Source organism: Grampus griseus (assembly GCF_964374135.1).
Source record: "Grampus griseus genome assembly, chromosome: 16".
Taxonomy (NCBI): Eukaryota; Metazoa; Chordata; class Mammalia; order Artiodactyla; family Delphinidae; genus Grampus; species Grampus griseus.
Window position 1 is genome coordinate 30,439,756 of NC_139010.1, and position 27,807 is coordinate 30,467,562.

Below are 27,807 nucleotides of genomic sequence, written 5' to 3' on the forward strand. Positions count from 1 at the left end.
ACTTAACAATACCATATTGAATATCTGAAAACTGCTTAAGAGTAGACTTTTAAAGTTCTCAGCAACAATGACAACAAAAAATTGCTGGTGAGGTGATGGATTAATGAACGTTACTGTTGTAACCATTTCACAATGTATACATATAACATTGCACATCTTAAACTTACATAATGTTATAAATCAATTATATCTCAATAAAGTTGGGAGGGGGGAAGGAGGTAAATGCTATAAAATAGTTAAAGGCAAAAAACATAGCCACAAACAACCTGATGAAAATATAGCTGAATATTTAACCAATCTCAGGACACCTGATGAGTCGTCTTGTTCAGCAAGCACTTTTTAGGCATAAAAACTATAGAAGAATTCACAAAATATGCATTTACATGGTTATACACACAAATTAAAATTATGTGTACTTCAGAACTACCATAAACACAATTAAAGGGCCCCCTAAGGAAAATGATAATCAGTGCCTGCTGAAGTGCAAGAGATGGCATTTACACACCAGTGATGGTAGTGCAACTGGTACAATTGTTTCTGGGGGATAATCTGGCAATGTCTACCAAGAGCTTTAAATATGTTCACATGTATTAAAAGCCTGGTAAGTTTACCTCAAGATAATAAGTTGCTTCTTGCTCAAAGATTTACGTACAGTAATACTTATCGCAGGGTTAATTATTGTTATAATAAAAAAATTAAAAACGGAAATGCCCCACAATAGATAATGTTTAAATAGATTCTGGAACAACCATATGTCTGAGTCTCAGGAAGTCCTATGGAGGTCTTGCAGTGATACCCAAGAATATGACATGATTAAACACTCTGAGAAAAATAATAACTTTGAAAAGAAACAAAACCAAGATATAAAACTGGGTGATTCTATATTTATCTACCCATCTGGAAGGAAATATACCAAAATACTAACCATGCTGATCTTTGGGTGTTGGGAATATGGTTTGTTTAAATTTTCTTCTTTATATATATCTGAGCTTTCAAAATTTTCCAACTGAACATGAATACATTGTCTAAGGAAAACACAGTCAATGGTTCTTAAACAAAGAACACTCTAAGTTCTGCTCTGCAACGGTAAGTCAGGAAGGTCATCACGAAAGGCTGTTGTTTCGTCAAATCTTTAGGATTTGACCTTCACATGTTTCCCCTTCTGCGTTGAAATCAGTTACACTGAAACAGCATAATCTTTTCGATCAATCAGTCGCTGACATTTATTGAGCACCTACTAATCCCTGGATCTTGGTTTGGACTGAAATTGTACGCTACTCCAAGAGTGTGTCACTTTCAAAATTGCCCATCAAGGGGTATAATTTCAGGGTGGGTCAGAGCATTTTACAGGTCCCTGAAAAATTCTGGAACCACTCATGACACTGAACACAATTCTCTGCCCCCTGAGCTGGGACTATATCCCAGATCTCTCTCCTTTCTCTTTTTTCATGCAGGCATCAAGGAGCAGTGCTTTGGGCCACAGTACCTGCTGTGGCCGAGAATAATGATGTCTGTTAGCAGAGCACTCTTGCCCCCATTTTGATGCCCCAATATTCAGCTGCAGGGAAGTACTTTGAGCACTGCATATGGGTATGCTCCGAGCATGTTTCAAGGTCTCTTTGTGATCTGAGCAACTCAGTGGAAAGACAATGCTTCTCCTGAAAAAGGATGTCCAGTCAGCCATTTTGGAAGGCACACATTTCATTATGGGGCCAGGGTACCACTCACAGAGTACAGAGCAGTCTGCAATTAAATATCACATCTAGCGCTTTCTGCCTAGGAAGTGACTGTTTCAGCATCATGGGGGCAAACCAGGTGCTAGGACTTCAAATGCCAATCATCAAAGACTATTCCTGTGCAGGATGTAGCAGCTAGAATAAACCTCTCTACAACTCACCTGACCCAGAAGGCACAATTCTTTTCTGGGTTAACGGAAACACTAGATTGAAGAAACACAGAACTCTGTAATACGTAGGTGTGATCCTTTGCCTCCCACGCTTTTGCACTGCTGGTCTTTTCTGTGCCCTACCATAGCCCATGTTCACTATGCCTGTGCTAGAAGCCTTGTGAAGGAGTCTCACATAGAACCTCCAACCCTGGCAGGACTAGTCTTCAGGGATGCTTTGGCTAGAGGCCTTTGCAATGGCTGTTCCTGTGTCACATGTTTGTTGGGGAACAGAGTTCTCCAGGGTCCTGCTCAGTGCCTGGGATCCAGAGACCTGTGTAGTCTAAGGAATATGGGAGTCCCTCTTCCCAGCGCTAAGGTCAGGGTTCCACATCTGGTCGGGGCAGCCTATCATCTAAGTGTGGCAACATGGCACCTCGGGATCTATGTGTAGACTTCAGAATTCAGCTGCTGTAGTCTAAAATCCCTGCTTCGCCTTTCAATAGCTATGACAATAGGAAAGTTGCCCAACTTTTCTAGGTCTTGGATTTCTCATCCATATAACAGGGATTAAAACAAACAAAACAAAACAAAACCCAGATTACAGGATAGTGTTAAATGAGATCGTTTGTGTAATTCTAATGCACAACAAATACTCAATAAAGGACTGTTTATAAAAAGAACAACCAGCTAACAGTGCAACCAATTTAGAAAATCCCTTTCTCCCTGTGCCTCTGCGTTCTCAGCTCTAATATCAGAGAGCTGGCCCAGATCACGTGTGTGACCCCTGAGCCTCTGAACTTCGGAGATCCTCAGATTCTGTAAGTAGACAGAATATCAGACATTGAGGAAACCCAGAAATGCTGGGGAAAGGACCAGCAGATTACACCAGGGAAATCTGAGCCCGCAGCGCCACCTAGCCTGCTCCACGGAGGCCCCTCTGCACCTGGGTCTCCAACACGCTGGAGCATCTTCCTCTTTTTATTTTTTTGAAGTATAATTACCAGAGCTTATGTTTCACAGTTAATGCTGTCAAGCCTTTTAAACTAATTGGTCTTTTATAGAAAATTTAACTGAAAATTAACACATCTTTTAATAACATTGCCTTAACTTTAATGGCACTTTGCCTTTCGTTTATAATTGCTCTAAAATTGTCATTTTCCATGTCATAGCTGCCATTTTTTATATTTGCTAGTTTTCATGGTGTAGATTTTTAGTTTTAGTATTTTTCTTTCATGAGGGATGAGAACTATTTGATTTTCTTTTCCATCCTGGGCCTGCCTGGCCTGATGTGACAGCAGGGGCATATTCTGAGTCCATTTGCCATGCTGACAGCGGTGCTAGCTCATCTGTTGCACGGTGGACGGTGGACTGTCTGTCTCCTTGTGAGCTAGACTGCCTAAATGGTGGCTCTTGAGTGGAGTGTAAGGAGTAGAGCTACAGAAGAAGAATTTGTTTAGGTAACTGATGTCACATGGCACTGGGCTGCCTGAGAACTCAGCCCTCTCAGTAACGTACCTCAAGGGTTCAGCCCTTCATGCAAGTACAGTTAAGAGAGTACATCATGTGATTCATCTTCCAGATGGTCCTATTCTAAAGTCTTACCAACATAAGTTCGGTTATTTCTGGAAGAGAGGCCAGCTCTCTGCCTTGGAAAGCTAGTTACCCTCACCCCCAGCTGCTCTCTTCTGATTTTCAGTGTCAGCTTCCAAGTTACCTTCTAAGACAGTTTTACTCTGACCACTGTGGCTAAAATAGGTCTCCACACCCATTCAAACTATGTCCTGCTCTTCAAATTAGTTATCCTTATCTGACATTATTCAGGTACCCACTGTTACTGTCACTTACCTAGTGACTGCCCACTAGAATGACAGTTCAAACCACACGAGGGCAGGGTCTTTATCTTTCTTCTTCACTGCTGGATGCCCAGCATGAATAATAGTGCCTGGTATTTAGTAAGTGCCCAATAATGTATTGATTAATAACAGTACATGCATATAGAGCTTGCCATGTGCTAAGCGCTGCACTCATTACTCATTCAATCATCTCAACAGTCCTATGAGGTAGGTACTACTATTATTCCCATTTTAAAGATGAGAAAACTAAGGCAAAAAGAGGTTAAGGTTATACAACCAGTAAGTGGCAGTGCTGGGATCCACAGGCAAGCAGTCTGGCTCTTGAGTCCCTAATTTTTTCTTTCTAGGGAGGGTCCGGGTAGAACTCAAACTGGGGTGAGGGTAGGGGAAAGTGGGTGCTGTGTGGAAAAGAAATCTAAATACTCATGAGCCAGTTTTACCAAGAGGCTTCCTTTCATCTTTCTCATGTGTGTATGAGCATCAAGCTGGATGGTTCTGAAAAATACATTTCTTGTGTCCTTCTTCTTAGAGGCATATACCCATAAGCATAATTATTCCCACTCATCATGTGTTTCTGCTGTTGATTTGCAGGGAAAAGCCAGGAGGCCATGTCTGTAACATCCCTAGCTGTTCTAGGAATGCATGTGATGAATCAAAACATTCTTCTTCTTCATAAATGAAGCGGTGAGCAGCAGGAGTTGAATTATGAAGGACAATATTCAGAGAGTGTTTAGACACATGATTCAATGGCAATTTGGGGAGGAGCGCTAGAAAAAGGAGATCATAGGCATCTAAAGAGATGTGCGTGTGGATGTAGTGATATTGCTTGTAAGCGAATGCCTGAGATGGAAGCTTACCTCCAGCTCCCGCTGTTTGGAGTCTCACTTTCTCAATTTATATTCCTGCCAACCCTTTTAGTTCCTTCTACTTACTGCCTTGGTACGAGATAATCTCCTATTTTTTTTTTTTCATAAATTAGGGTTGGGGTGAAATGCCAAGAAATCACAAGTAATCAGAAGGTCTAGATCCAATTGGGTCTGTTGAACCAGATCCAATTTGAGACCTCACTGTGGGACTTGCTTATCCTAGACAATGAAGACAAGGCCTGGAATAAGTGGATAGGCATTTTGAGTAATGATTTGAGAAGTCACAACAGTGGATCAGTTAAATAGGTCTTGCTTCAACACTTAGAGCAGGTTTATTCACATTATTGTCCAAAATAATACTGTCTGCAGTAATAGTAATGAAGCGCTTTGTACAGTGCTGGACCCTCAATAAATTATGCTGCTGCCGATCATGACAATGATGGTTACTAGATTCCTGACACCGCTTTTTCCCAGGCTGGAATTGAGAAGTGCTGCTTTGCTAGCAGACTACTGTATTCATACACGCCTTAGCCACCTTCTCCCAAACATTTTAGTTTGCATTTCAAAGGAGATTAGAGACAGATATTTTAAAAAATGTCAAACCAATCTACTTTGATTTCTCAGCTGAGTTTCTCTCTACAGTGATGCTGTCGAGAGAATGGTGCGACTCAAATCTAGATGTGCCACTCACTCCCACCCCGTGGCCACAGTGTGCCCCCTTGACTGTGTAGAGGTGAAGCGCTTTGGTGCTTAAAAACAGTTGTATCCCTTGGAACCAGGGCTGGCTTCATGGGTGTGTGGCCTGCGTTGCCACCGAGGGCCCACGCTCAGAAGAGGCCCTCATTTGGTTCAATGCTCTGCTGTCACCCTTTTGAAATTCTTAGTAACTTATGAAAAAGTAGGCTTTCAAATTATGTAGCTGGTCCCACCTGGAATATATGGCGTGTCTGATCTGTGGAAACAATTTTGTAAGTGTGGATCTTTAAAAATTTGGATCGAGTATTTTACAGTTCTGAAAAAACATCGACTATAAACTGTTTCATCATCTTTTAGTGAGAACAGTCTTCTGAAATCTGTCTGATTAGGATCAGAAATAAAATGAATCTTCTGAGGAGATGAATTACAGAAATCTGTTTGAAAGTGGACTTGGAGACTGCGAGGACTATTACAGAGAATACAGCACTGTAATAAGCACATCCTGTTGCCTCCATCATGCCCTCTGGCCTGCTTAGGGAGTTTGCCCAAACGAAGCCCAACATCACTGGCAGGTAGAAAGGTGAGGCTCAGTACCCTCAGACCATCAGAAAGGTCGTGAGCCCTGGGAAAGCAGGATGGCCTTCAGTAAGGACTGCTTTCTCTCCTTCTTGGTTTGGCAAGCAGTGGGATGGCATGAAGCCCAGTCAACCTTAATTCAGATGAATGTTGTTTCATATTTATTTTTAAATCTATAATTCTGATTTTTCACTAAGATATGCTTGTAGTTGGACCACATTCAGGAATATAGAATAACCTAAATTAGTCTTAAAAAGCTTTATGCTTTTTCTTTCCTCAAATAGAGGTCCTTCTGGGATTAGCTTTAATGAATAGATGAGAATAATGCATAATTAGCATATCAGTTGTTTAACACATGCAGGAGAATAGCCTTCTTTTTCTTTTTTTCTTTTTTTTTGAGAATAGCCTTCTTAAGCATTTGAAGAAATATATGTGTATAAAAACTCTCTGGGCTATGTTTATGGTTTTAATGGATTCAGTAAAACTCTTTTTTTGTGGTTTCTCCAAAGGTCAGTTTTTATCCAGCCTATGTCTGTATTTATAAAAAGAGTGAAGTTGAGAATTCCCCCCAAAAAACACTTTTCCATACAATAAATAAAGCCACTCAGTGGGAATACTTCATAATCTCCATTCTGGTCTGCTTTGCCTTTTGCAGCTCGAGATGGCTTCTTTGAGACGGGACCTACTTTTTAGTTGTCATTTGATTTTGGTCTCACAAGTGAAAACACAAATGCCTTGATTGTTCGACGCATATCAAGTTATAAAAGAAACTGAAGATGCTTTGGATCCCTGGCAGCCCGCCCTCCTCTCTCTGCCACCATTCTGCGCCTTCACTGGGGCAGAGAACAGGCCAGGCCTTGCCTCACACCCACGCCTGTCCCAGGACTGAGTCTCAGTGACTGGCAGTGACCTAGGAGACACCTTTGACGCTTTGTCCTCTTCCGCCTTTGCTCATATTCAATCTATTCCCAAGTCCTCTCGATTTTACTGACAAACACCACTCAAACCCATCCACCTTCCTCCAGCCCCGAGGGCTCTACCCTACTCCACGCTACGAGAGCCCCTTACTCAGACTTACCCGCTGCCATCTTGCCTCCTGAGCCATCCTCCACACAGCTGCCCAGGCAACCCCCTCAAAACATAAACCTGATCACATCACTTGCCAACTTAAAACCCTTCAACGCCTCCTCACTGCTCTTAAGAGAAAGACCAGAAACACGAAAATGGGTTTCGAGGTCCTGTGGGTCCAGCTCTGCCTTGTCCTCCCCTTCCCCTCTCTCACTGAGGTCCAGCGACGCAGGCTTTCTTTGCCTTCTTTGAGCCTGTCAGGTACCCCACCAGGCCTTTACCTTTGCTGTCCTTCTTTGGGGGATTCTCTTTCCCATAAAATCTCCCATCTTTATTGCTCAGACTTTGAGCAACATAAAATATATATTCTTTCTTTGGAGAAATCCTTCTCTGATCCCGAGACCACATCAAGTGCTTACCGGTATTTACTCATAGCCTTCCTTGCACTTTCAAGAATTTATAATCAGACGGTTACCTGTGTGCTAATTTAAATAACATCAGTATCCCCTTCCAGATGGCAAGCTCGGTGTGGTTCGGCTCTCCAGGGTAGTTCAAGCTCCAGCCCATGCCCCTCATGCATTGGAGGCTGGAGGCGCTCTGTCCCTGGGCGCCCGTGTCCCCCACCTACTCACCGCACTCATGAGTGAATCCAGGACGCTGACGGCAAACGCTGTCCCACATGCAAACGGCTGCGTGAGGTACAGCTCTGTGTCGGGGTCATCGTCATCGTCTTGGTCCAAAAACTGAACATTAGTATCGTTCACTAGGAAAAGCATAAAGTAAGAATTAGATCAAAAGACCACATGCGGGCAGCAGTCAGAGAAAGAGCAGGCTACTGGTTTAGAAACACTGAAGTCACTGAAAAGGAAAGAAAAGCATGGGAGAAGCTGTTGATGGAGCTCAGGGTGGGGGTCGGTGGGACTCAATGGACTGCTCCGAGGTGCTTGTTCAAGGTTCCCAGGCCTGGAGAGCAGTGACGTCACGCAGACGTGCTCCACGACAGGCTGGTGGAGCTGGTGGACAGTGCTGGTCAATTCTTTGGTATAGTTTTAGATCGTGACGAAAAACACTCTGAAGCGTTTTTTTGGTAGCTAAGTCCTTTGAGAGATGGACGTATTTCAAGGACGAGGAGCCATGAGTAGCCATGCTGGGTGGGAAGTTTAGCCACAAGGGAAAGAAAGCAATTTATTGAGAGTGAAGAGCAACAGATTGGGAGCATAGCAAAGGCAAAATAGCAAGGAATCCACCCTCCGGCACCACCCACAGCCTGCCCGGGGCGGGGGGATGGGTCTGGGTAGTGCCTGGTGTCTGGCCCTTAATCCAGGCCCAAACCCACCAAGTCCTGTTCAATACAAAGGATGAACCCCTGGCTGTCTCCGGCTGCTAGCTGACAAAGATTTGCTCTGCATTCCGAGGTGCTTGGGGATGCCCACGTTCTCCCTTTCCCCTCCTAAACAGCTCAATCTTTTATGTGCTTCAGCTCAAGCAGACGCAGCATTTGATGTTGTATTTCATTTCCATCTGAGGATTCCTCAAGGACTCCTCTGGCACGCACGTGCAGACTGATTGGTTGTGTCACCGAGATGTCTTTAACTTATTAAAAATTAAATGACAAATTAATTTCCATTCCCATCTTGGCATCAGAAATTATCAGTTTTGCAGAGCAAGTAATGGCGGGGAAAGTGTGTGGTGGGGGAGGAGATGAGCGCTTGTGATTTCTGGAATAATTATGGTGCTTTTAGGAAAAGAATAGATGAGGTTTCCTTTTTCTGATTCCTTTCTAAATGTATCAGCAGCTAATTCTCTTTCCTAGAGTTATTGTTTTAACTTTTTTTTTCCGTAAGGAACTTTTGAGATAACTTCTTTTGTTGTTGTTGTTGTTTTGTTTTTTGTTTTTTTTTGCGGTACGCGGGCCTCTCACTGTTGTGGCCCCTCGCGTTGCGGGGCATAGGCTCCGGACGCGCAGGCTCAGCGGCCATGGCTCACGGGCCCAGTCGCTCCGCGGCATGTGGGATCTTCCCGGACCGGGGCACGAACCCGCGTCCCCTGCATCGGCAGGCAGACTCTCAACCACTGCGCCACCAGGGAAGCCCTGTTGTTGCTTTTAACTTTTGTTTGTTTATCGGATGAGGCAGAATAAATGATAATAGGACAAAAGGCTGGGCATGGAATTATTTTTAAATGACACCATCTTGTTTCCCTAGAGAAAGATCCTAATGGGGGAAAATCTTTGCTCTCTGTTCTTCCAACGTTTATCACGTTTGGGTCCCCACTGTCCTTGCAGTGCTTGAGCTACAGGCTAGTGAAAATGCAAAACCCAGGACCTGACACCTGGGCTTTGAATCCAGGCCCTGTCACTGTCAACTGCCCTGAGCAAAGCACTTTATCATCCTACACCTTAGTTTCTCTCTCTGTAAAATGGGGGAAATATGAGCAGCTCTCCTGAGGCTGTCAGGAGGCTCCTATGAGATTCTGCTTGGTGAACCTGGCCCGGCACCTTGATGAACGGTAGCTGCTCTCATGCTTTCACGTTCTGTCCATGTGCTGTTCACACTATGAAAATTCCCAGCTTCCTTCTGCCCCTCTCAGAAGCACGTAAGTAAGGCCTTGCTCAGGGATCCTGCCAGGGTCATGCGGTAGCTTTTCCTCTCCTCCCTTCATTTACCTAGAAGCATGCTGTGGGCCACAGTTTAGTCTTCCTGCTTTGTGAATGGGAAAATGTGAACCTGTGACAAGATGCAGAGGGACCTGGTTTTAAGTACCTGTAAGAGCTGAGGAGGGCGTACACATGGACGCTGCCTAAAGGAAGTGTCGGTTACCTCTTCTCACGACGATGGGGAGGGTTTGGTAGACTTGACAGGTGACTGGAGAATGTCAGCCAGCTAGGGATTCGAGTCTTTGGGGAAGAACTCCAAGGCAGGAGCCAGGGTTCTGGGTTACCTAGTCTCAAAGGGCGAGCAGCCGGTGTTACCCGAAACCTATTTCACGGGACAGTAATTATGTGGGTGCTAAGAGGTGATGAAAACAGTCACCCCAAAATGTTTGTGATCAAAAACAACTGGGAAACAGGTTAAATAGCTTCAAACAGATTTCCTTCTTGTGGAACTTCTAGGAAGCCTGGACCCACTAACGTCAACTGGGACTCCTCAAGTGTGTGAAGACTGGAATACTATACAGTTTAAAAAACTTGTTTGACCTTGCACCATCTGTGTTTTTTAAAAGGCACTTTACTGGCCTAGTGTAATGCAGAAGACATCTCAGAACTTGTAGGCAAACAGTAAATATCTGTGGGGATAGGGGGAGGGGAGGTGGTCAGAGGATGATGATGGTCTGAGTGCTAAAGGCAGTATGACGAGTAGGAAAATTGGGCTTAAGGCAGAAGGTGAGGGTGATGTGAACACACGGAAGGTTCTCTGAGCTCATAAAAGAAATCTGGTGGGGGACAAAGGCTTCAGGAGACTCAGTTAGGCTAGCTGAATACTTGAATTGTTGCCTCAGATTGGGGGCACCGCGCTCTTTCTTTTCTACTAGTCACAAATAAAGATGTCCCAGTTAGCTGGCAGCGCATGAATTCCAAATAGACAAAGAAATTCCTGGCAGTGGTGATACTGAAATGCTGCTGAGGTTTTCTGAGACAGAGATGTTTGGATGAATTTTCCCACCAGAAGTCTGGGCCACACAAGCTCCCTGGGTCCCTTACCAGCCTAAGGCTCTGAGAAGAGCAATCCAGAAGCCTATGCTTTTAGCCAACTTCTCTAAACATGAAAAAGACACCTGTCCTACTGTTGGAAACAGAAAATAGTGTGGCACTCCTTGACCTGAGTGAATTTGTCCTGAGAAATAGCTACATCGACAATAATGCTGTGCTGAATGGTGGACAATTTATTCCTTTGTTTCCAGACACCTGGCAAGCAAGATTACTGTGTTAAAAGCCTGCTCTATTATTTTGAAATATATTTTGGAGCCAAGAAAATGGCATGTCCGTTTCAGTTGTGAGCTATTTGAAGGCAGATGATCCCTATCTCTCGATCTACCCTCCACCAAGCAGCACCTGCTTTCTCTATCTAGAAGATCAGCCCCCAGTCCTGAGACCTGCTGCCGATGGGTGCTTTTCATAGAGTTATTAACCAAGTCATGGGGAATCGGGGAAGAGCCTGACAAATGCCGTCACGACCACAGGCCTTCATCTTCTAGATGAGTCTGCTCCGAATCTCCTCCCAGAGAGGGCTCTGGGCCAGCGGAGTCGGGGTCAGAGTGCAGGGCTGGGCCTTGGTGGCTGCTAAGCTCATCCTTTGCATCCTTTCTTAAGACCTGGCTTTAATAAGCAAGGGTCCCCTATGAGCTGGCTGCGTTTATGGCTTCAGAACCAGAGCTTCTGAGAAAGGGCTGAGTGGGAAAAAAAAGGCAAATAAAGTCAGAATAAAGGAAAATAAACAGCTGGAGGGAAGGCACCGTCTTAGGTTTCTTATCTTAAAATTTTTATATTTCTCCCTTGACTTCCTCCGAGAGCTGTGAAGACATGTCAGTCAAACTGACAGTGTGCTCGAAAGAGGAATAGAAGGGAGAAGGTGGGAGGGGAGCAGGGGGACACATGGAAAAAAAAAAAGGCCCAAGCCAAAGAAAATGAATTAGAGCAAAGATGCTTTGGAAACAACTGCCAGGTCAGATGGGTGTGATCAAAGGTTTACTGATGCTGTGTGGGGAAAAAATCATTAAGGAAGGTTAGAACAAGACAGCCGATTCCAACCAGAGCCACAAATAAAACACATTCAAAGCAGTGCCATGGGGTAGCCTTTCCGTTACAGCCGGTGAAATAGAAAACAAGCTGATGATAGTTGGAAACACGAACCACAAAACAAAAGGAGATACTGATGTGAAAGAAAACAGTGCTTCTTACCCAGTTCAGTTATCATTAGAATGTGCGTCCCACTGTTTTTTTCCTGATTGACTGATACCAAAGGCAACTTGCCAGGTTTAGCTAATGGGATACAGCAGTTAAGGGTTGGGGAAAGGGAGTGGAGGAAAGTACAGAAAAAGAAAAGAGTGAGGGAATAACAGAGGAGACATTCTAAAGTAAAGGGACCCAGGACCACAGGTAGTTAGTGTTTATCTTCGGGGGAAGAGACCACGTAGCAGTTTTGCAAATTCACAAAGAGTAGCAGGGAGTGCCATGGCCAGGTTAAAAGCTGGATCCCACTGGCCAATGTTCATGGCCCTCAAAGCCCCATCATTTTTTGGACCAGAGCGGCAGTCAGTGAAAATGGCCTTTAGCTGAAAAGCTCAACTAGAATAGATGAAATGTAAAACTATCACATATTAGCCCAATGTTTCTATGCAGTTCTCACAATGGGGTTGGCTTAGACCTGAGGCTTTGTACCTCCAGGGAGGGACCTTCCACAGATGCTTCCAATGTGAATCACTGGAAAAAATCCTTGGACCATACCTTTCCTCCCTTCCTCCCGCTTCCCTAATGTATGCCCCAATCTCAAACCCTTCATCTCATGCTCCTTTGAAAACAGTGACCAGCATAAGGAAACTATCTATTCACCTCAGAGGAAAGATAGATCAGTTTTCCCTTGGGTCATCTGTCATATTTCTACCCACACCCTTCTCCAATCTCCCCCCGAGACAAACCCCATTAGAGCCTACCACACTGAAAGAGCTAAGACTCAGGCCAACCTCCTTATATCCTGCATGGTTGGAAAAGAGGACCAAAAAAATCCACCCAAAGCTGACATTCACTCCTACCTAGTTCAGTGATGATGGGGATGTTGACCCCAGTTGTGATGGAGGGCTGACGTAACATCCCATGTACCGGGCTGTTATCCGGAGAGGATCTGTCCATTCCTGGAGGTGTGAACCCTAGTGGGAAGGAAAGAGAGGAAGAAGAAAAATCAGAAATGTGGAAAATTTGGAAATGATGAAAGTATAGTGTGTATACACAATAAAAAAGTAACATACGCATTATTTACAAGTCAAAAATTAGCACTCCCAGGATAAACTCTGATGAGCTGTTTTCAGAAGAGCAAAGTAGGAGACCATTATAAAAGATTCCAACCCACTTTGACAGTTCCCTGAAAACCAGTCTTTACACCAATTATTGATCTTACTCACAGATTTCTGTTCCCTTCTTCCTTCAGGCACACATGAGGATTGTACCTCTGTGCCTCCCTGAAGTTAGATATGACCACGTGACATAGGAAATGTCCTGGCCCATGAAAAGCAAACAGAACAACGCATATCATCACTTCTGGTACAAGTAATTTTTTTTTTTTTAGATGTTGGGGGTAGGGGGTTTATTAATTAATTAATTTATTTTTGCTGTGTTGGGCCTTCGTTTCTGTGTGAGGGCTTTCTCTAGTTGTGGCGAGCGGGGGCCCCTCTTTATCGCGGTGCGCGGGCCTCTCACTATCGCGGCCTCTCTTGTTGCGGAGCACAGGCTCCAGACGCGCAGGCTCAGTAGTTGTGGCTCACGGGCCTAGTCGCTCCGCGGCATGTGGGATCCTCCCAGACCAGGGCTCAAACCCGTGTCCCCTGCATTAGCAGGCAGACGCTCAACCACTGTGCCACCAGGGAAGCCCTGGTACAAGTATCTGACTTGCTATCTCTCTTCCCAGGCTGTGGCAACAGTGGGAACACAGGTTACTATGGAGATGAAGGCTGGGCAGCAGCCCTGGACAGTAGCCCAGACACACAAAGCATTCTGAGTGAAAAATCAATCTCTGTTGCTTTAAGCCACTGAGACTTGTTTTGTTGTCGTTTGTGGTGGTGTTGTTACCACAGCATAACCTAACCTATCCTGACTGTTACCTTAAACCAATTGATTACTTATTCTCTTGCCAGTGAGGGACTTAAACCTGGGCCTTTGACAGGGTTCTGGCCAAGGGGAAGTGGGAGGAAATTGGCCTGGGTGCTTGAGGAGATGTTTCCTTGCTCTTAAAAAATATCACATGGGAAGAGATTCTCTTTTGATCCACTGGACATTGCTTTTGTGCCTGTAGTGCCTGGAACTGTAGCAGCTGTCTTGTAACCAGGATGGGTGCCCACTGAGGACAAAGCCAACTTAATGAATTGGCTGAAGTGAATGGTAAAAAGACTGAATGATAGGAAGAACTGTCCTTAGTGCCTGAATTAACCAGCCCTAGAATCAAAACCAGTGGATCTCAGGGTTTCTTACTACATGAGACTTTATACATTTATAAGTGAGATTATAATATAAAAGGTAGTAATGAGCTTTTATATATATTATACACATAATAATGAGATTATATATAATGTCTGTTTATGTATATTTATGTATTTTGTATTATGTATTAAATATTTATGTATATATATACACAATATATGTACAACTATATATTTTTTTATATATGCGTGTATTTATTTTCCTCCCTTTTGTTTAAGCCAAACTGAGGAGTTTTTTTTACTTGCAGCTGAAATCATCCTGACTGCTGCATATGCCACCTGCTTATAGTGGACCCTTGAACTTCCCAGTGTTCTTGACACAGACCCCATAAGGTAGATGTGGGCACAGTAAACTGGAGAGTAGCCTACTTGTTCTGACTTTTGCAGTTTGGGCTTCTTTGGGTCTCAGACCCAAATCTCAATATATATTAGAATGAGCTCGGCCCAACCATATTTTCAAGTTTAGGGAGGGTGAGAAAGCATCCCAGCTAGGTCAAATGGCTGCCTCTTTAAGGAGGTACATAGCCGTATAAACATGATACATTTATTTTCTTCATACATTCTTTTGGTGAAAATTAATTTTGCCATGTGGCAAGTGGCACCGCCAGCTCCACACTGGCCGCCATGCCCAATTGCCTTCCCCTTATAGAACAGGCAGACAGAAGTTCACGTTCTCTTTGTTTTCTCTTCTTTGCCCGTAGTGGATGGCGACCTGGGCTTATCAATGGATTAGGGAATTACAGATACAGTCACTTGCGAAGTTTCCAAGAACAAATTTCCGAAGACTGTGTGACCAGAGAGATTAGCGCCTCTCTCTGGTAATGCGGCAAGACTGGGTTGTTTCTGGCATGAAGGTATGTGGGAATCTTCATCTACCAGGAATGAAATGACAGGTGTTCATAACTGCCTGTTGCTTTGGAAGTACATCATGCATGAAATGCCAGAAAGATATCAACGAGTTTTCCTGTTTTCTGCTCTCCTGTGTATAAATTTCATCGGAGTGTCATATTTTCAGAAAGAAAAAAAAAGTTTTATTTACCGTTCACTCCCTGATTGCACTTAATTTTATTCTTTATACTGATACCCTGTGCACAGGCTAAGTAACTTTGAAGGACAGTATAGTGTCCATCTTTCTAAACTCTGGAATGTGTGTTTTTCAGCCAACCATGTAACCAAGAACACGCAATTGAAATGCTTGCTGTTTTCTTCCCCTAGAATAGTGAAGGGGGAAAACTAAACTGTTTTCATCAGAAGTTTCATTCAAAAGCATGAAAAACTGCAAGTGACAGCTGTGTAGATTCAGTGGATGTGACGTTTTTGAATTTCTTCAACTTGACAAGTAAACACCTTAAATCGGTAATGCTATATGCATAATACATGGCTTGTATTTTGACATCCATCATCAAATGCTGACTTGAGAAAATACGGGTTTGTACGTCAAGGACTAGCACCCATAAAACAGGTAAAAATGCAGGTCACACGGTATTAGGAAAACAGTATTTCATTACAGAACCGGCAACAAACCAAAGCTTCCTTTTATTTTATCTTATTTAAAGATTCCATTTTCAGCCGTGAAAAGACTCAATTCCTTTGCATGAAACCTTCATTTAGAAATGACATGCTTGCCTCATAGGCCTCTTTCATTTTGCTTTCATATTGCATTTTCCCCTTCAGTCGCCAAGCCCGGTTCCATTAGCATCTGAAACTGACAAACTGTGGTGGATGTCCAAAGACATCTCTCCATTAAACGTCTTTCTCTCTCCTACACAGGACCCCAAGAACGGGGTGATTTTGTTGGAAAGAAAACCTCAGCCATGATAATGTCACTTTTTATTTTGCTACTTTTATAGCCACACATTTTTATAAGCAAAGGCAAAGAGAACAGAAATAGATTTTATCTTATTTTTTGCCCTTCCTGAAGAGTTGTGTTAAAGAGGAACAGAATTTATTAGTATTGTTTCATTCTTAGAGATCCTATAATGGGAAACTTGTGGCTTGAAATGGCAGAGCAGACCCAGATTCCCGACGTGGCCTTGGAAAGAACAGAAAATCAGGCACCTTCCTTCCAAATAGAAGAGGCAATCCGGCCTTTGGTGCCATTGGATGGCATCTACCCCATTCACCATAGCGGCTGTTAATAAGGGGGCAGGTCTAAATGGCAACCAGGTCCCTAATGGTCTTGCTTCCCATCCCTTTGTTAGCTGCAGTGGGTACATCTTTGGTTGAATTTTAAGTCCCTCTACATAAAGCAGTGCTTCAGTTCTGCATGTGAAAGCGCTGGCACATGGAATATCCTCCAGGGACCCTGATCTACAGCTAGAGGATAGTGAAACTGGGAAACGCTCCTTCAGTTAGTTGAACTAACACTCGGGAAGTTAATTTTAGAAACAACCACTTATTTTGCCAGAAGAGATGATGAAGAATGTTGGCATGGGAGAGATGGAATCAGAAGTTCTCAATCAGGAAAAGATTTAAGTTTAATTAACTACAACCGAAGCTCTTACCAAGATGGCCTCCTTGTTCTTTAGATGTATTCCCTTTCCTCTCTGTTGAGCATGGACATGGGAGGCAAGTTTTGGGCTAAAGATAACTTTAAAGACTACCTGAACTCCTTACACTGAAAACCCCTCCCCATTTCAATCTTCAGGGGCAGACAGGATGGGCTTACTTTCCTTGTTCTATTCCTTTGGCATCAGGCAGAAATGGGCCCAACACTGCCCCCTGTCAAGCATGCTCACTCCATATGCTGCAGGAGAACTTTAGGTCAAAGACTGGGTTTTCTATTTCTTTAAACATCCCAGGTTGTCTACAAAATGCCTGGCCCACAGAGAAGAAACGGGGTGGAATAGCTAAGAGCATGTGCTTTGCAGTCAGATGTCTTAGGTTTAAATTCTGGCTCATCTACTTATAAGCCACATAACCATGAGCATAGCACAGGCTCTCCAAACCTCTGTTTCTTTGTCTGTAAGCTGGAATTACCCACTATACAGGGCAGCTGTGAGAATAAAATGAAATGGTATATTTAAAACATTTAGTACAATGCCTGGTATGAAGAAAAATACTTTAAAATGTTGACTACCAACGTTAATATTTCACTCAGTACACAATAAATATTCTGGCTAGGAACAGCATCCGCTGCCTCCCCCTTCCCTATGGATAAAGAACTGAGGTAGCTTTTGGTAGAGTTTTTTAAAAGAATTTTCACATAGAGAAAAATCCTGGAAAATTAATGGGAAGGCAATAGCAGTGTGGATATATTTTGGTAGAAATAATCAGGTCAATCCAGTGATAAAAATACAGCCTAAAATATTTAAGGATGGAGTATTTTGGATATTGGATGGCTAGGATTTTCTTTAGGTATGTTGAAAAACTGGTGTCCAGTCTTCACGAAAGAAAGGTTCTTAATGCCGTATAGCAACTGCAGACTCTCTGGAGTCTTCTGTTTTCTAGACCTAATTTCCCACTTCCTTTAATTATTTAAGGACATAATCTTTCTTCTGTTGTTTCTCGGGCTTTTGAAACGGTTTTCACCGCTCTCTATATTCTTTTCCAGAATTTGTGCTCTCAACCATCACCACTGTTGGGTTCAGCTGAACACAATCTGTAGTCCCTGATTTTCTTTTTTATGATTGGTTATTCAATGGCAGGCAGCACTTGGCCTGTGTCAGGGAAGTTATTGGAAGGTTAAGTGACCTATAGTTAAATTTGACAAGGGCATTTCAGTTTGGATGGCTTCACATGAAAGAATTTAACACAAACACTTGACTTATTCCTAAGAAGTTCAAGGAGAAGAGGCTCAGGAATAACAAGATCACTAAGGTTTCATTTTTTAAAGTAATTCTTTTGGGTCCCTGCTGCGTGCATACATACAGACGTAGCATCCAAGGAGCACCTGTGGTTACAAGCAAAGAGAGGCTGTGACTCAGATAAGATCTACCAGAGGGCATGGCTAGAAAAGGGTTCCAGGGTAATGTAGTTGTGAGTGCATTTGAAGATGAGAAAGACTCAATGTCATGGTCTTTGTGGAACTCAAAGCAAAGGCAAGGGGCTTCCCTGGTGGCGCAGTGGTTGAGAGTCCGCCTGCCGATGCAGGGGACACAGGTTCGTGCCCCGGTCCGGGAAGATCCCACATGCCGCGGAGCGGCTGGACCCGTGAGCCATGGCCGCTGAGCCTGCGCGTCCGGAGCCTGTGTTCCGCAACGGGAGAGGCCACAACAGTGAGAGGCCCGCATACCGCAAAAATAAAAAAAAAAAAAAAAAAAAAAGGCAAAGGCAAGAATGTTCTGGATCTAGATTGACTAAGGTAATTCTGAGAATGAAGAAGTCAGGCTTAAGTAGAACCTTAAGCAAAAAGTAGTAAAATCCAACATTTACTGAGTGCTCAGCATGTACTAAAATCTGCGCATGTTTTAACTCTAGTCCGTACAGCCATCCTAGGTAGATACTGCTATGTTACAGATGAGGAAATTGAAGCACAGCAGAGCTAAGCAACTTGACCCAGCGCATACATTTAGGAATGAGCAGATCTAGATCTCAGTCCAGGTAAACCGGCTCCAGAGCCTCCTCTAGGTCACCATGGCATATTCCTTCTTAATACGTGCCAAAGCTGCGCTCAGGGTTTTTTCACGGGCCACCTCATTTATTCCTCATAACAACCCTGTAAGTACAGGAACTGCTAATATTACCATTTTGCAGATGAAGGAAATAAGATTCAGAGTCGTCAAATAACTTCCTCCAACGCCCCAGTTGGTAAGTGGTAGATCTGGGGGCTCCAGCCAGACAGTCTGACTTCAGAACCCAAGGATTACCGTGCTCCATGCTGCCTTGCCTCTGTGTGTGATGGTCTCTCTTTCTCATGTGCTGACCTTGGCAGGCGAGTCTGAGGCCTGAGCCAGTCTCACTCTTTTATTGTTTTCGCTTTTAAACAATAGCAGATAACAGCTGGGACCCACTGTAGTTATGCTTAACTTGCCTTGGTATGGTAGCATGCACAACTCAGTACATATGATAAATGCTTTATTACAGTATTTTTCCGTGGGGGAAAACACAAAGTACTTTCTAAATCTCCCCTAGTTAAATCCCCAGGCTTTTCCAGGGAGAGAGGGAGATGGAAATTCTTATAAATCACCTCCCCTAAAATAGATGGAGAAATGAAGGTAAGTGCCTCTCCACACCCATAGATGTAACATAAAGAAATTGGTTCAAATGGTGGGGCAAATTGTCTTTTATTGTGTGCATATAAATGATGGTTAGAAATCCATATGCTACGTTAAACGAGAGAAATAAATTAGGCAGAGTCATCTAGGTTTGCTGAAACAGGTATTCAATATGAAGTTGTAAAAGGGAAAGATCACCGTTAAAAATGGCCTATAAAGGCATGTTAAAATCAAGAGACACATCTCATATTACATCACCTAGGAGATGAATTAAATTTCCTGTTAACGCCAGGAAAAAAAAACCCAAAGCCAAATGTCAGATGAAGTGAAGATCAATAAAAATATTTTGATAAGTAAATGCAACAATGCTACTTAACACGTGATTGGCAACTGCTGAAACATAAATTATCCAAATTTCCCATTGCTGCTTATGGGAAAATTATGCAGATTAGAACTTGATTAGGCTTATATCATGAGACTCAATTTGGACTTTTAATCTATTAAGCTCCAATAAATGAGGCATCTGAATAGCTCCCCTGAGCAAGTACAGTAATAGCCACAGCAGTCGTTTTTTGCAGTATGTATTCCAACAAATACTTCAGCAGCTGAAGGAGAGAAAATTCCAGGTACAGAAGCATGATTGCTTTCTAACTTGTAGGGGGAAAAATCCACGTGCCCAGGCTTGATTTGGGAAATAGATTTTTTAGAAAAGTCTGCAAGAGAAATCCGGCCAAGGGAAAACCTCAGTTGAACCTTGTAATAGTTATTCATAGTAGTTTTCAGTGGCTTTCCACGAAGCTGGAGTCCTGAGTCACGAGAGCCAGGAGCCGACCAGTGTTGACTCAATAAAAAATTATTCTTTATCAAGGCAGAAACTTCTCCTGACACTCCCCAGAAGCTACTCTAACTGAGCACTTTCCACTTAGGAGCTGGAAGTGGTGCCAGCCCCCGACAGGTTGCTGGAGGTCAAGGTCAATGCTGGGAAAGGCGGGGCAGGGAACACCCTTGCCAATTTCAACTGTGTTACCTGCTTTACTCCAGGTAACTCATGAGCTTGGAACTGATCACTGTTCTCTACCCAGAGCCTAAAGACAGAGCTTAGAAATTACATTAATAGACGGTTCTGAGAAACCTAAACTATACCATTTGGGTCTCTTTTTGCCTCTTTACCAATCACTCTGTTAGGGATGCAAGACCTTTGGAAATCTTCTAGTAATTACCTCCCTTTTACAGATGAAGAAACTGAGGCTCAGAGCAGCGAAGTTACTGTGTCTAAGGTTGTGGATCAGCTGGTGGCAGAGCCAGGCTAGTTGATTCTGTTGTTACGTGCTCCCCTTCAACCTCTTCTCTACATGAGGAGCCCATTCCCAGTGTTTGGTGGGGGGTAGGGGAGGGGGGCAACCCTGACTCCACAGGGCCAACAATATGGACCCCCATCATCCTGGACACATGGCTGGTTTAGAGATCCACTTGTCCTCCAAGCTGGGGCCAATCTGTGTTCTCCCCAAGACCTGATGAAATCGATGCTAAAGATGCTTTCAAAACCACAAGGATGTAAGTACGGGGCTGCTGGTGAGCATTTAGCTCACCAGGGGACAAATGAAAACAGGGCAAATGAATCAAGAAGTAGAGAATGAGACAGAGCTCTGACATCACTCAGGCTCCTGGGCTCAAATGTGCCTAACGCCAGAGACACCCCAGTTGTATGACTTCCCCTTTATTTAAGGCTTTGGGGTTGGATTTCTATCACTTGCAACCAAAATGCCCAAATAGTATAGTAACTGAGAAAAATCTCTGTTCTTTTCTTGGTAAAATGGCTTATGCATGTCTGAGTTTCTATTGAAACAAGTGACTATATCTTCATTCAAGGTTTCTTGTTCACTTCCAGTGACCAGGGACAAGACCTGGGTCAATTTCTTTATTTACAATAAGTAACACTGATATTTTTAACAGTACTCTTTTCTAGAGACTGTATTTAATGAAAGCATTGGGAAGCTGCACAAGGTACTTCATCTTTTTTAGAGTTTCTGTTCTGGGTCTAAATTAAACCAAAGCAAACTAAACCAACCAACTAACAGCCAATCAATCAACCTAAGTTCTCTATAGCTATTTGTCCATTAAGTTTCATAAGATATAGTCAGCACTTACACAAGTCACACACACATGAAACAAATACAAGTCTCACACACATGAAACAAATATGTTTGCAAGAGTTGTCTCTCCAAGCAGACAGTCTCTTTCCTTAAAGTAAACTTAAAGAGCTTATGGTCCCTAAGTAAGAACCTGTCTCTCAGAGGGGTTGGTGTAAGGAAGGAAGGGGGGGAGGGAGGGAGAGAGGGAGGGAGAGAGGGAGGGAGAGAGGGAGGGAAAGAGGGAGGGAAAGAGGGAGGGAATAAGGAAGGGAGGGGGGAAGGGGAGGAGACTAGTTACAACTCAAACACAGTTAAGGCCACAGATTTGGAAAGAAACCTAATATTCACCTGGTCTAACCTCTTCATTTGTGCAAAAGCTCATGGTGTCAGGATGAATTTTCCACAACTTCTCAATTGCCTTTTACCCCCTCTGAATTCATCTTACAACTTAAAAATAAGATGTAATTTGGCGACACAGATTAAATGATTTAAAATTTGACATACCCTTTCACCTAAGCAATTTCACTTCTAAAAATACATGCACAGCCAACATTTCTTTATATGAAAAGATTTGGTTACAATGGTCTTCATTTGTGGTTATTAAGTAACAGTATTAAAATGAAAACAACCTGAATGTCCAGTTTTAGGAAACTGATTATGTTAAGTATGCATCCACTAAAAATAATGCAGAAAAACATTTCATGATATAGAAAAAACGGTCATGATACAATTTTGTGGAAAAAACAGGTACACACTATTATGTATGATCCATTTTTGAGGGGTAAAATATTTATATCTGCAGAAACAAGACTAACGTTAACTTTCTTATGTCCGAATGCTAAGATTATAAGGAATTCATATGTGTCTTCTTTTTGTTTATACCTAGTTGCCAAATTTTCTAAAAGAAATATATTTCATTTGTGCAAGGAGAAGAAAATTTACCAAAATTATAAATGAATAAGAGAAAAGAACCTGAAACCTCACAACTTCACGTCATCTTCATGGGTTGAGAACAGCTGATTGACACGGTGGAGGGACTCGCGCTGATGAGCTGTAACAACCCTAAAGGTCATTTTGACCTACATGAATTTGGGGAAACTGATGCTCTGGGATAGAAGTGACCAAAAGTTACAGATTAAGGGGCTTTAGAAGAACAGAGCAAAACAGAGTTTTCAGGGTTCCCAGTTCTCTACCATTTCAACTTCCTACAATGTTGTAAGAGCCACTCAATCTCAGAGCGAAGGATGCTGAGAGCTTACATGGGTCCAAAGAGCCCATGGAAACCCACAATGCTGTGTATACAGCCGAGGGGAGGAGCAGTCAGAGCTGGTTTCCAGCACAGAAGGGTGGCATTTGCTGATTCCCATCCCTACTCTCACCAAGTCTTACCCACTTCAGATATGCTGTTCCCTCCCTTCTCCCCCAACTCAGTTCCTGCCCCTCCTTCACCACTTCCAGGAAGCCTGCCTTGACTAACTTTTCTCCCCCCCCCCATGTAGTTACTTCACAAAGATATCTTTGCTGCACTTTTCCCTGCCCCTTTATTCACTATTTTAAACTGTAAGAATTACTACTGATTATGTACCAATTACTACCTAATGTTTAAATGTTTCTAAAGCATCTTTAATGTTCTCTTTTCTTTCCTTCATACCTGCTGGATTCTTCATTTCAATATGGCATGAACTACATCAGCCTTTTTACTACTATTACCACTTCTTAATTCCTGTCCTGGACCCTCCCTCTTTGCTGCCACCAGAGAGTACAAAGGCTGTTTTGCCACTAATATAGAAACTTCTTCATGCTGGATCACATTTCCAGCAAACTAGAGGCATACTATGCCAGGGAAAAGGTAGAAGTACACATGGCAAGACAGCAACACGAAGTGGATACTAATAAAACACACAGAAACCCTAATGCTGCCAAGACTATATACCATTTTGTTTCCATTCCATCAATTTTTTCTCCCCCTTTTGTGAGCATTAATCAAAGAAATGCAAAGAGCTCATTAAAGTAATAGACAGACTGAAAATGTAACCACCTCTACATTAGAAACAGTTTCTGTATGTCCTCAGTGTTACGGGCTTTGTTTTTCAGCAGTTGTCATGTACTTCAAATGTCCTTTTCCATTTAAAACACCAAATGCCAAATGGGCCCCAGTTGTTTGGTTTAGTACAAACCGATGGCCAGCGTGGCAAAAACCAGAGCTAGGAAATCACAAGCGAACTAAAACACCCATATCTTAAGTGCACAGAAAATTAAGTAGCTGTAAAAGATGGATTTGCCAAGTGGTCCAAGGCATTGCCCTGCAATTCAGGAAGAGCAGAATCCCGTCACTGACAGCTCTCAGCCAGCTGTCTCTGACAGGTTCTAGAGACAGGACGCCTGGACAGAGATAGTGGCTGACGTCCCAAACATTTGATGGTCTTTTAAAAGAAAGCACTGTAAATGTTTTCTTTGAAGTCTGAAAGGCTTTCCTGCATATATGATGCTGGCAGATGAACACGTAACTGGAATCTTGGATTTCGAGAGTCAGGCATTCCCCACACACATAGAACTTCACTAAAGAAGAGGCCGATTGGTGCTAGTTTGATTTTGAACGTCTCTGTTTACACCATGATCAATATCCTCTGACCACATCCTGAAATGAGCTATAACATCGTGATTAAGAACAGGAATTCTGCAGCTAGACTGCCTGAGTTGAGTGCTGCCTCCTTCGGTTCCCAGTTTTATGATCTGGGGCGATGTACTTAAATTCTGTGTCTTAGTCTCCTCACCTATAAAATGGAAGAGTAATATGTCACGAAGATTAAATGAGTTAAATAATACAGATAAACTGCTTATAACAGTGCCTGGCACAAAGTAAGCCCTTTCTAAGTACTAACTCATTTTTGATGATGTCAATGATAGACTGGTAATGCTGACAGAAAAACAGAGAATCAAAAGACACGGGTTTTAGCTCCAGGTCATCCCCTAACTCCCCGCGACAATTTAGATTCAATGTCTTACCCAAACTTGGTTTGCCCATCTGTAAAACCGAGGCACATAAGGCAATGTCCCAAGGACTTCTGGCCCTCAGAAACGTGTCATCCTAATTCTGGGGCACTGTATATAATACTGGAATCATGGTAACTCTGGGTTTGATCACTCAATATTCAGGAATGCCCGCAGTCATGCCCGGGGTCATTTTTTTAAGAAGTGAAAGGCAGGAGCCCTCCCTTCCAGTATCACAGCACATAGTTCACGTGAAAAAACACACCAGTTTAGGCATACAAGAGACACGCACTGAATGCACCGCACCACGACAACCACGCAAGCGTGCACATTACAGCTCTGAGCGTGAGACAATACCCTGTCTCAGGAGTAGTCCATAAGCTACAATCCTCCCTCCAGGAGCCCTCCATCCAATCCACTCGCTAACAGACAATCCAGTTTCATCTCCTGCCATGTGATCACCATCACGGCAACTGCTCCTGTCCTCAGTTTCTTCATCTGTAAAATGGGGATGACTCTAAAGTTCCTTTCAGCTCGAAAGTTTATGTCTCTTTCACAACCCTAAATTTTAATAATAAACTCATACAGAATAAGCTAGCAAGGAGAATCAAGAGGGCCTCTTTTCAGAGGCCCTCACAAGCTGTAGTGCAGCTCCTGCCTTTCAATTCTGTTTATACCTTTGCCTGGAGAATGAAATTTCAGCGCCCAAACCAATGAGAAGGATGTACTTTCTCCAAAGTTGCTATAATGGCCAAAAAGGTCATAAATAACCATTTATTAAACAAACAGTATGGGCAGAAGGAAGAGAAACTGCCACAATTAGGCCCCTGGGGCCTGCAGGCACGGTACATAACAGTGGGACTCGCTTATAACCTTGGCAATATGTTATCAGTTCCATTTTCTTGAAGTTATCTTCATAATCAAGATGCTATCCCAGCCATGGTGGGCTTTAGAACTATTTTTAATTTTAATTTAAAGAGCAATTAAAGAAAGACAATGGATATGCGGGATAATAAAGTAAGTGATTAGCAGCCTGCAAGTGACAGAGGCTTAACGATAATGTGGTTCTAGTTTCCAAAGGGCCTGTCGAGAGAAAGCCCTTTCCACATGTGGTTGTTCAGCTCATGTGTTTCAACCCACAATTACAACGTTGCTGACACCATTAACCAGTGAAACAACATCATTTCGGGAAATCCTTGTTGTCTCATTAAAATGGAAAGGGTCAGGTAATTTACCAGCGTTGTATGTCTAGTTTTGTTGTTGGTAATTAGCAAACCGTTACCCAGCATGGACTCCCGCTGGGAGCTGGAGAAACTTTGTGAAATATTAAAGAGGAAAGTCTTTATATTTCCCTGGAAAACTGAAAAGAGGGGCAGTAATAGTCTCCCTGTCACTTATTTGCACTTAGGAAAAGGAAGGAGCAAGCTGGGACTCTTTAACTTAGAGAGAAATGTTCAGAATGCATTGGGAAGGCACTAACCAAACCAATAATACCCTGAATTGGGCTGTATACTGGCCAGCAGGGTCTGTGTCCCTGTTTCTGAAAGGGGGTGGGGAGGAAGGGAAAATTGCAAGCCACATCTTTATTGTTCTTACTTAAGTTCTCTGAATTAATCTCCTTGAAATAGAGGAAAGGGGCTATAAAAAGTTTTCTCTCTGGAACGCTTTAATGATTTAAATAAGCGCCAGAATTGTTTATTCAGAAAGTTATTTATATATAGCTTTAAATGTAGAGATGGAGGAAACATATCCCAGGGCCCTGACTTCCTGCCTCCTTGCTTCCTAATGAAAACCTCTACAGATATTGGAACCGAGACTCCCACCCGAAACGCCAGCCAACACTTGGTGTGTTGTCAGGAAGCAGAATGGTATCTTATTCCTTAAATGGAACTTTTGGAACATAAAACACATTCCAATAAACGTGAACATAAAATTATGAATTCATTAAACTACTTTGGTATCTTGAGCTATATATAATATTTATATTCTGACTACCGTAAAATATGCTTTAATATCTTTAGGCAACTATAAGGACTTAAATATTTATAAAATGGCTAAAGATAAAGTATGGCCCTCTTATTCCTACATACAGATGATGTGAGGCATGCAATCAAAGACAATAACACTCTCTGCCCATTCATCATCTTAAAGGAGCCGATCAACACGCCATCCCTCGTGTGCCATCTACATAAGAGTTGTTGCCGACACAGGCAACTCCAGAGGAGTCTGAGCCTTAAAAACTACCTAGAGTGCTATACTTCACAGAAAACAGGGCTTTCTGAAAATGCAGACAAAACGATAAATTTGCAGGCAAAACAGCTCTAAGAGGGGCTTCAAAGTACTGCTGGTATTTATCTCTGGGACATTTGGGAATGGTAAGCATTTTGATTTAATATTTCATAACACAGAGACATTGCTTCCTTTCATGGTATATAATTATTGTTCATAAAAAGGAGGGTTTAAAAAAATTCTTCAGTATCCTAAATATAAATAAATAAAAATAAGTACGTAAGAGACACACCTGGGCTTCCTTTAGAAATGTGGAACAGCCTCATATAACCCAGTAAAAAGAAAGCCACTGTGAATTTATAATCACCTGAGGACCTATTAAAAGTAGGTTTATAGATTAAGTGTGAAACTTCAACCCTGACATTCTCATTATTTACTGTCCTTCCTTGTCATTAGAACCACGGTTTGATTGATTTTCAAAATTTTTCCATTTCCTATGCCAATTAGGCCTTCTGAGACCTACCTGCCCCCACCTCTCTTGATCTCTCCCATGCACACTCCCCTGGTTTATTTCCTCTGCTCTTTCTGGATCGAGACGGTGTAAGGCTGGGGAACATGGAGACGTTCTTGAGTCAAAGGTCATTTCTCATATATACAGCATTTTCATAACGTCCATTATATACCGTCCAAAATTCCTAGAAATCATCCTTAGGAGGCTGCCAGTCTATGGGGATTTAAGCTTAGTGAGTCCATAGCCCTGATATGAGGCTCACAGATGGTTACCTTTGGTAAAGAAGAGCCTAGGCCTGTACTTCTCAACTTCGATCCCACATTGGAATCCCTGATGCCTGCACCCTATGCCCAGAGTCTGATTTATTTGCTCTGGGATGCGGTCTGCGCATGGCAGGGTTTAAAAGTTCCCCAGTTGATTATAATGTGCAACTAAGGTGGAAAGCCACTGGTCTAGGTAAACTTCTTGAATGTGTATGCAAATATTTCTGCATACACCTATGGGGAGGTAGGGGAGGGACAGAGAGAAGATGCATCATTTTAATAGGTATTTAAAAGGATCCAAAACCCCTTTCCCCATGAAGAACAAATCATTCCCAGGGCCTCAGGCTGAGGGCCAAAATCACTTTTTTTTTTTTTTTTTTTTGCGGTACGCGG

The 27,807-nt window shown here is 42.8% G+C and overlaps 1 protein-coding gene across 6 annotated transcripts in view; it reads right to left on the minus strand.

Moving 5' to 3' along the window:
- Positions 1-27,807, minus strand: part of KCNMA1 (potassium calcium-activated channel subfamily M alpha 1) — a 747,855-nt gene that overhangs the window by 30,164 nt on the left and 689,884 nt on the right. For all 6 annotated transcript variants that reach the window (XM_082673143.1, XM_082673147.1, XM_082673146.1 and 3 more), the window contains 2 exons: positions 12,696-12,809; positions 7,580-7,710 (listed from right to left, as the gene is read on the minus strand). In XM_082673143.1, coding sequence (XP_082529269.1) covers positions 7,580-7,710; positions 12,696-12,809 — 245 coding nt within the window. The remainder of the gene's footprint in view (positions 1-7,579; positions 7,711-12,695; positions 12,810-27,807) is intronic.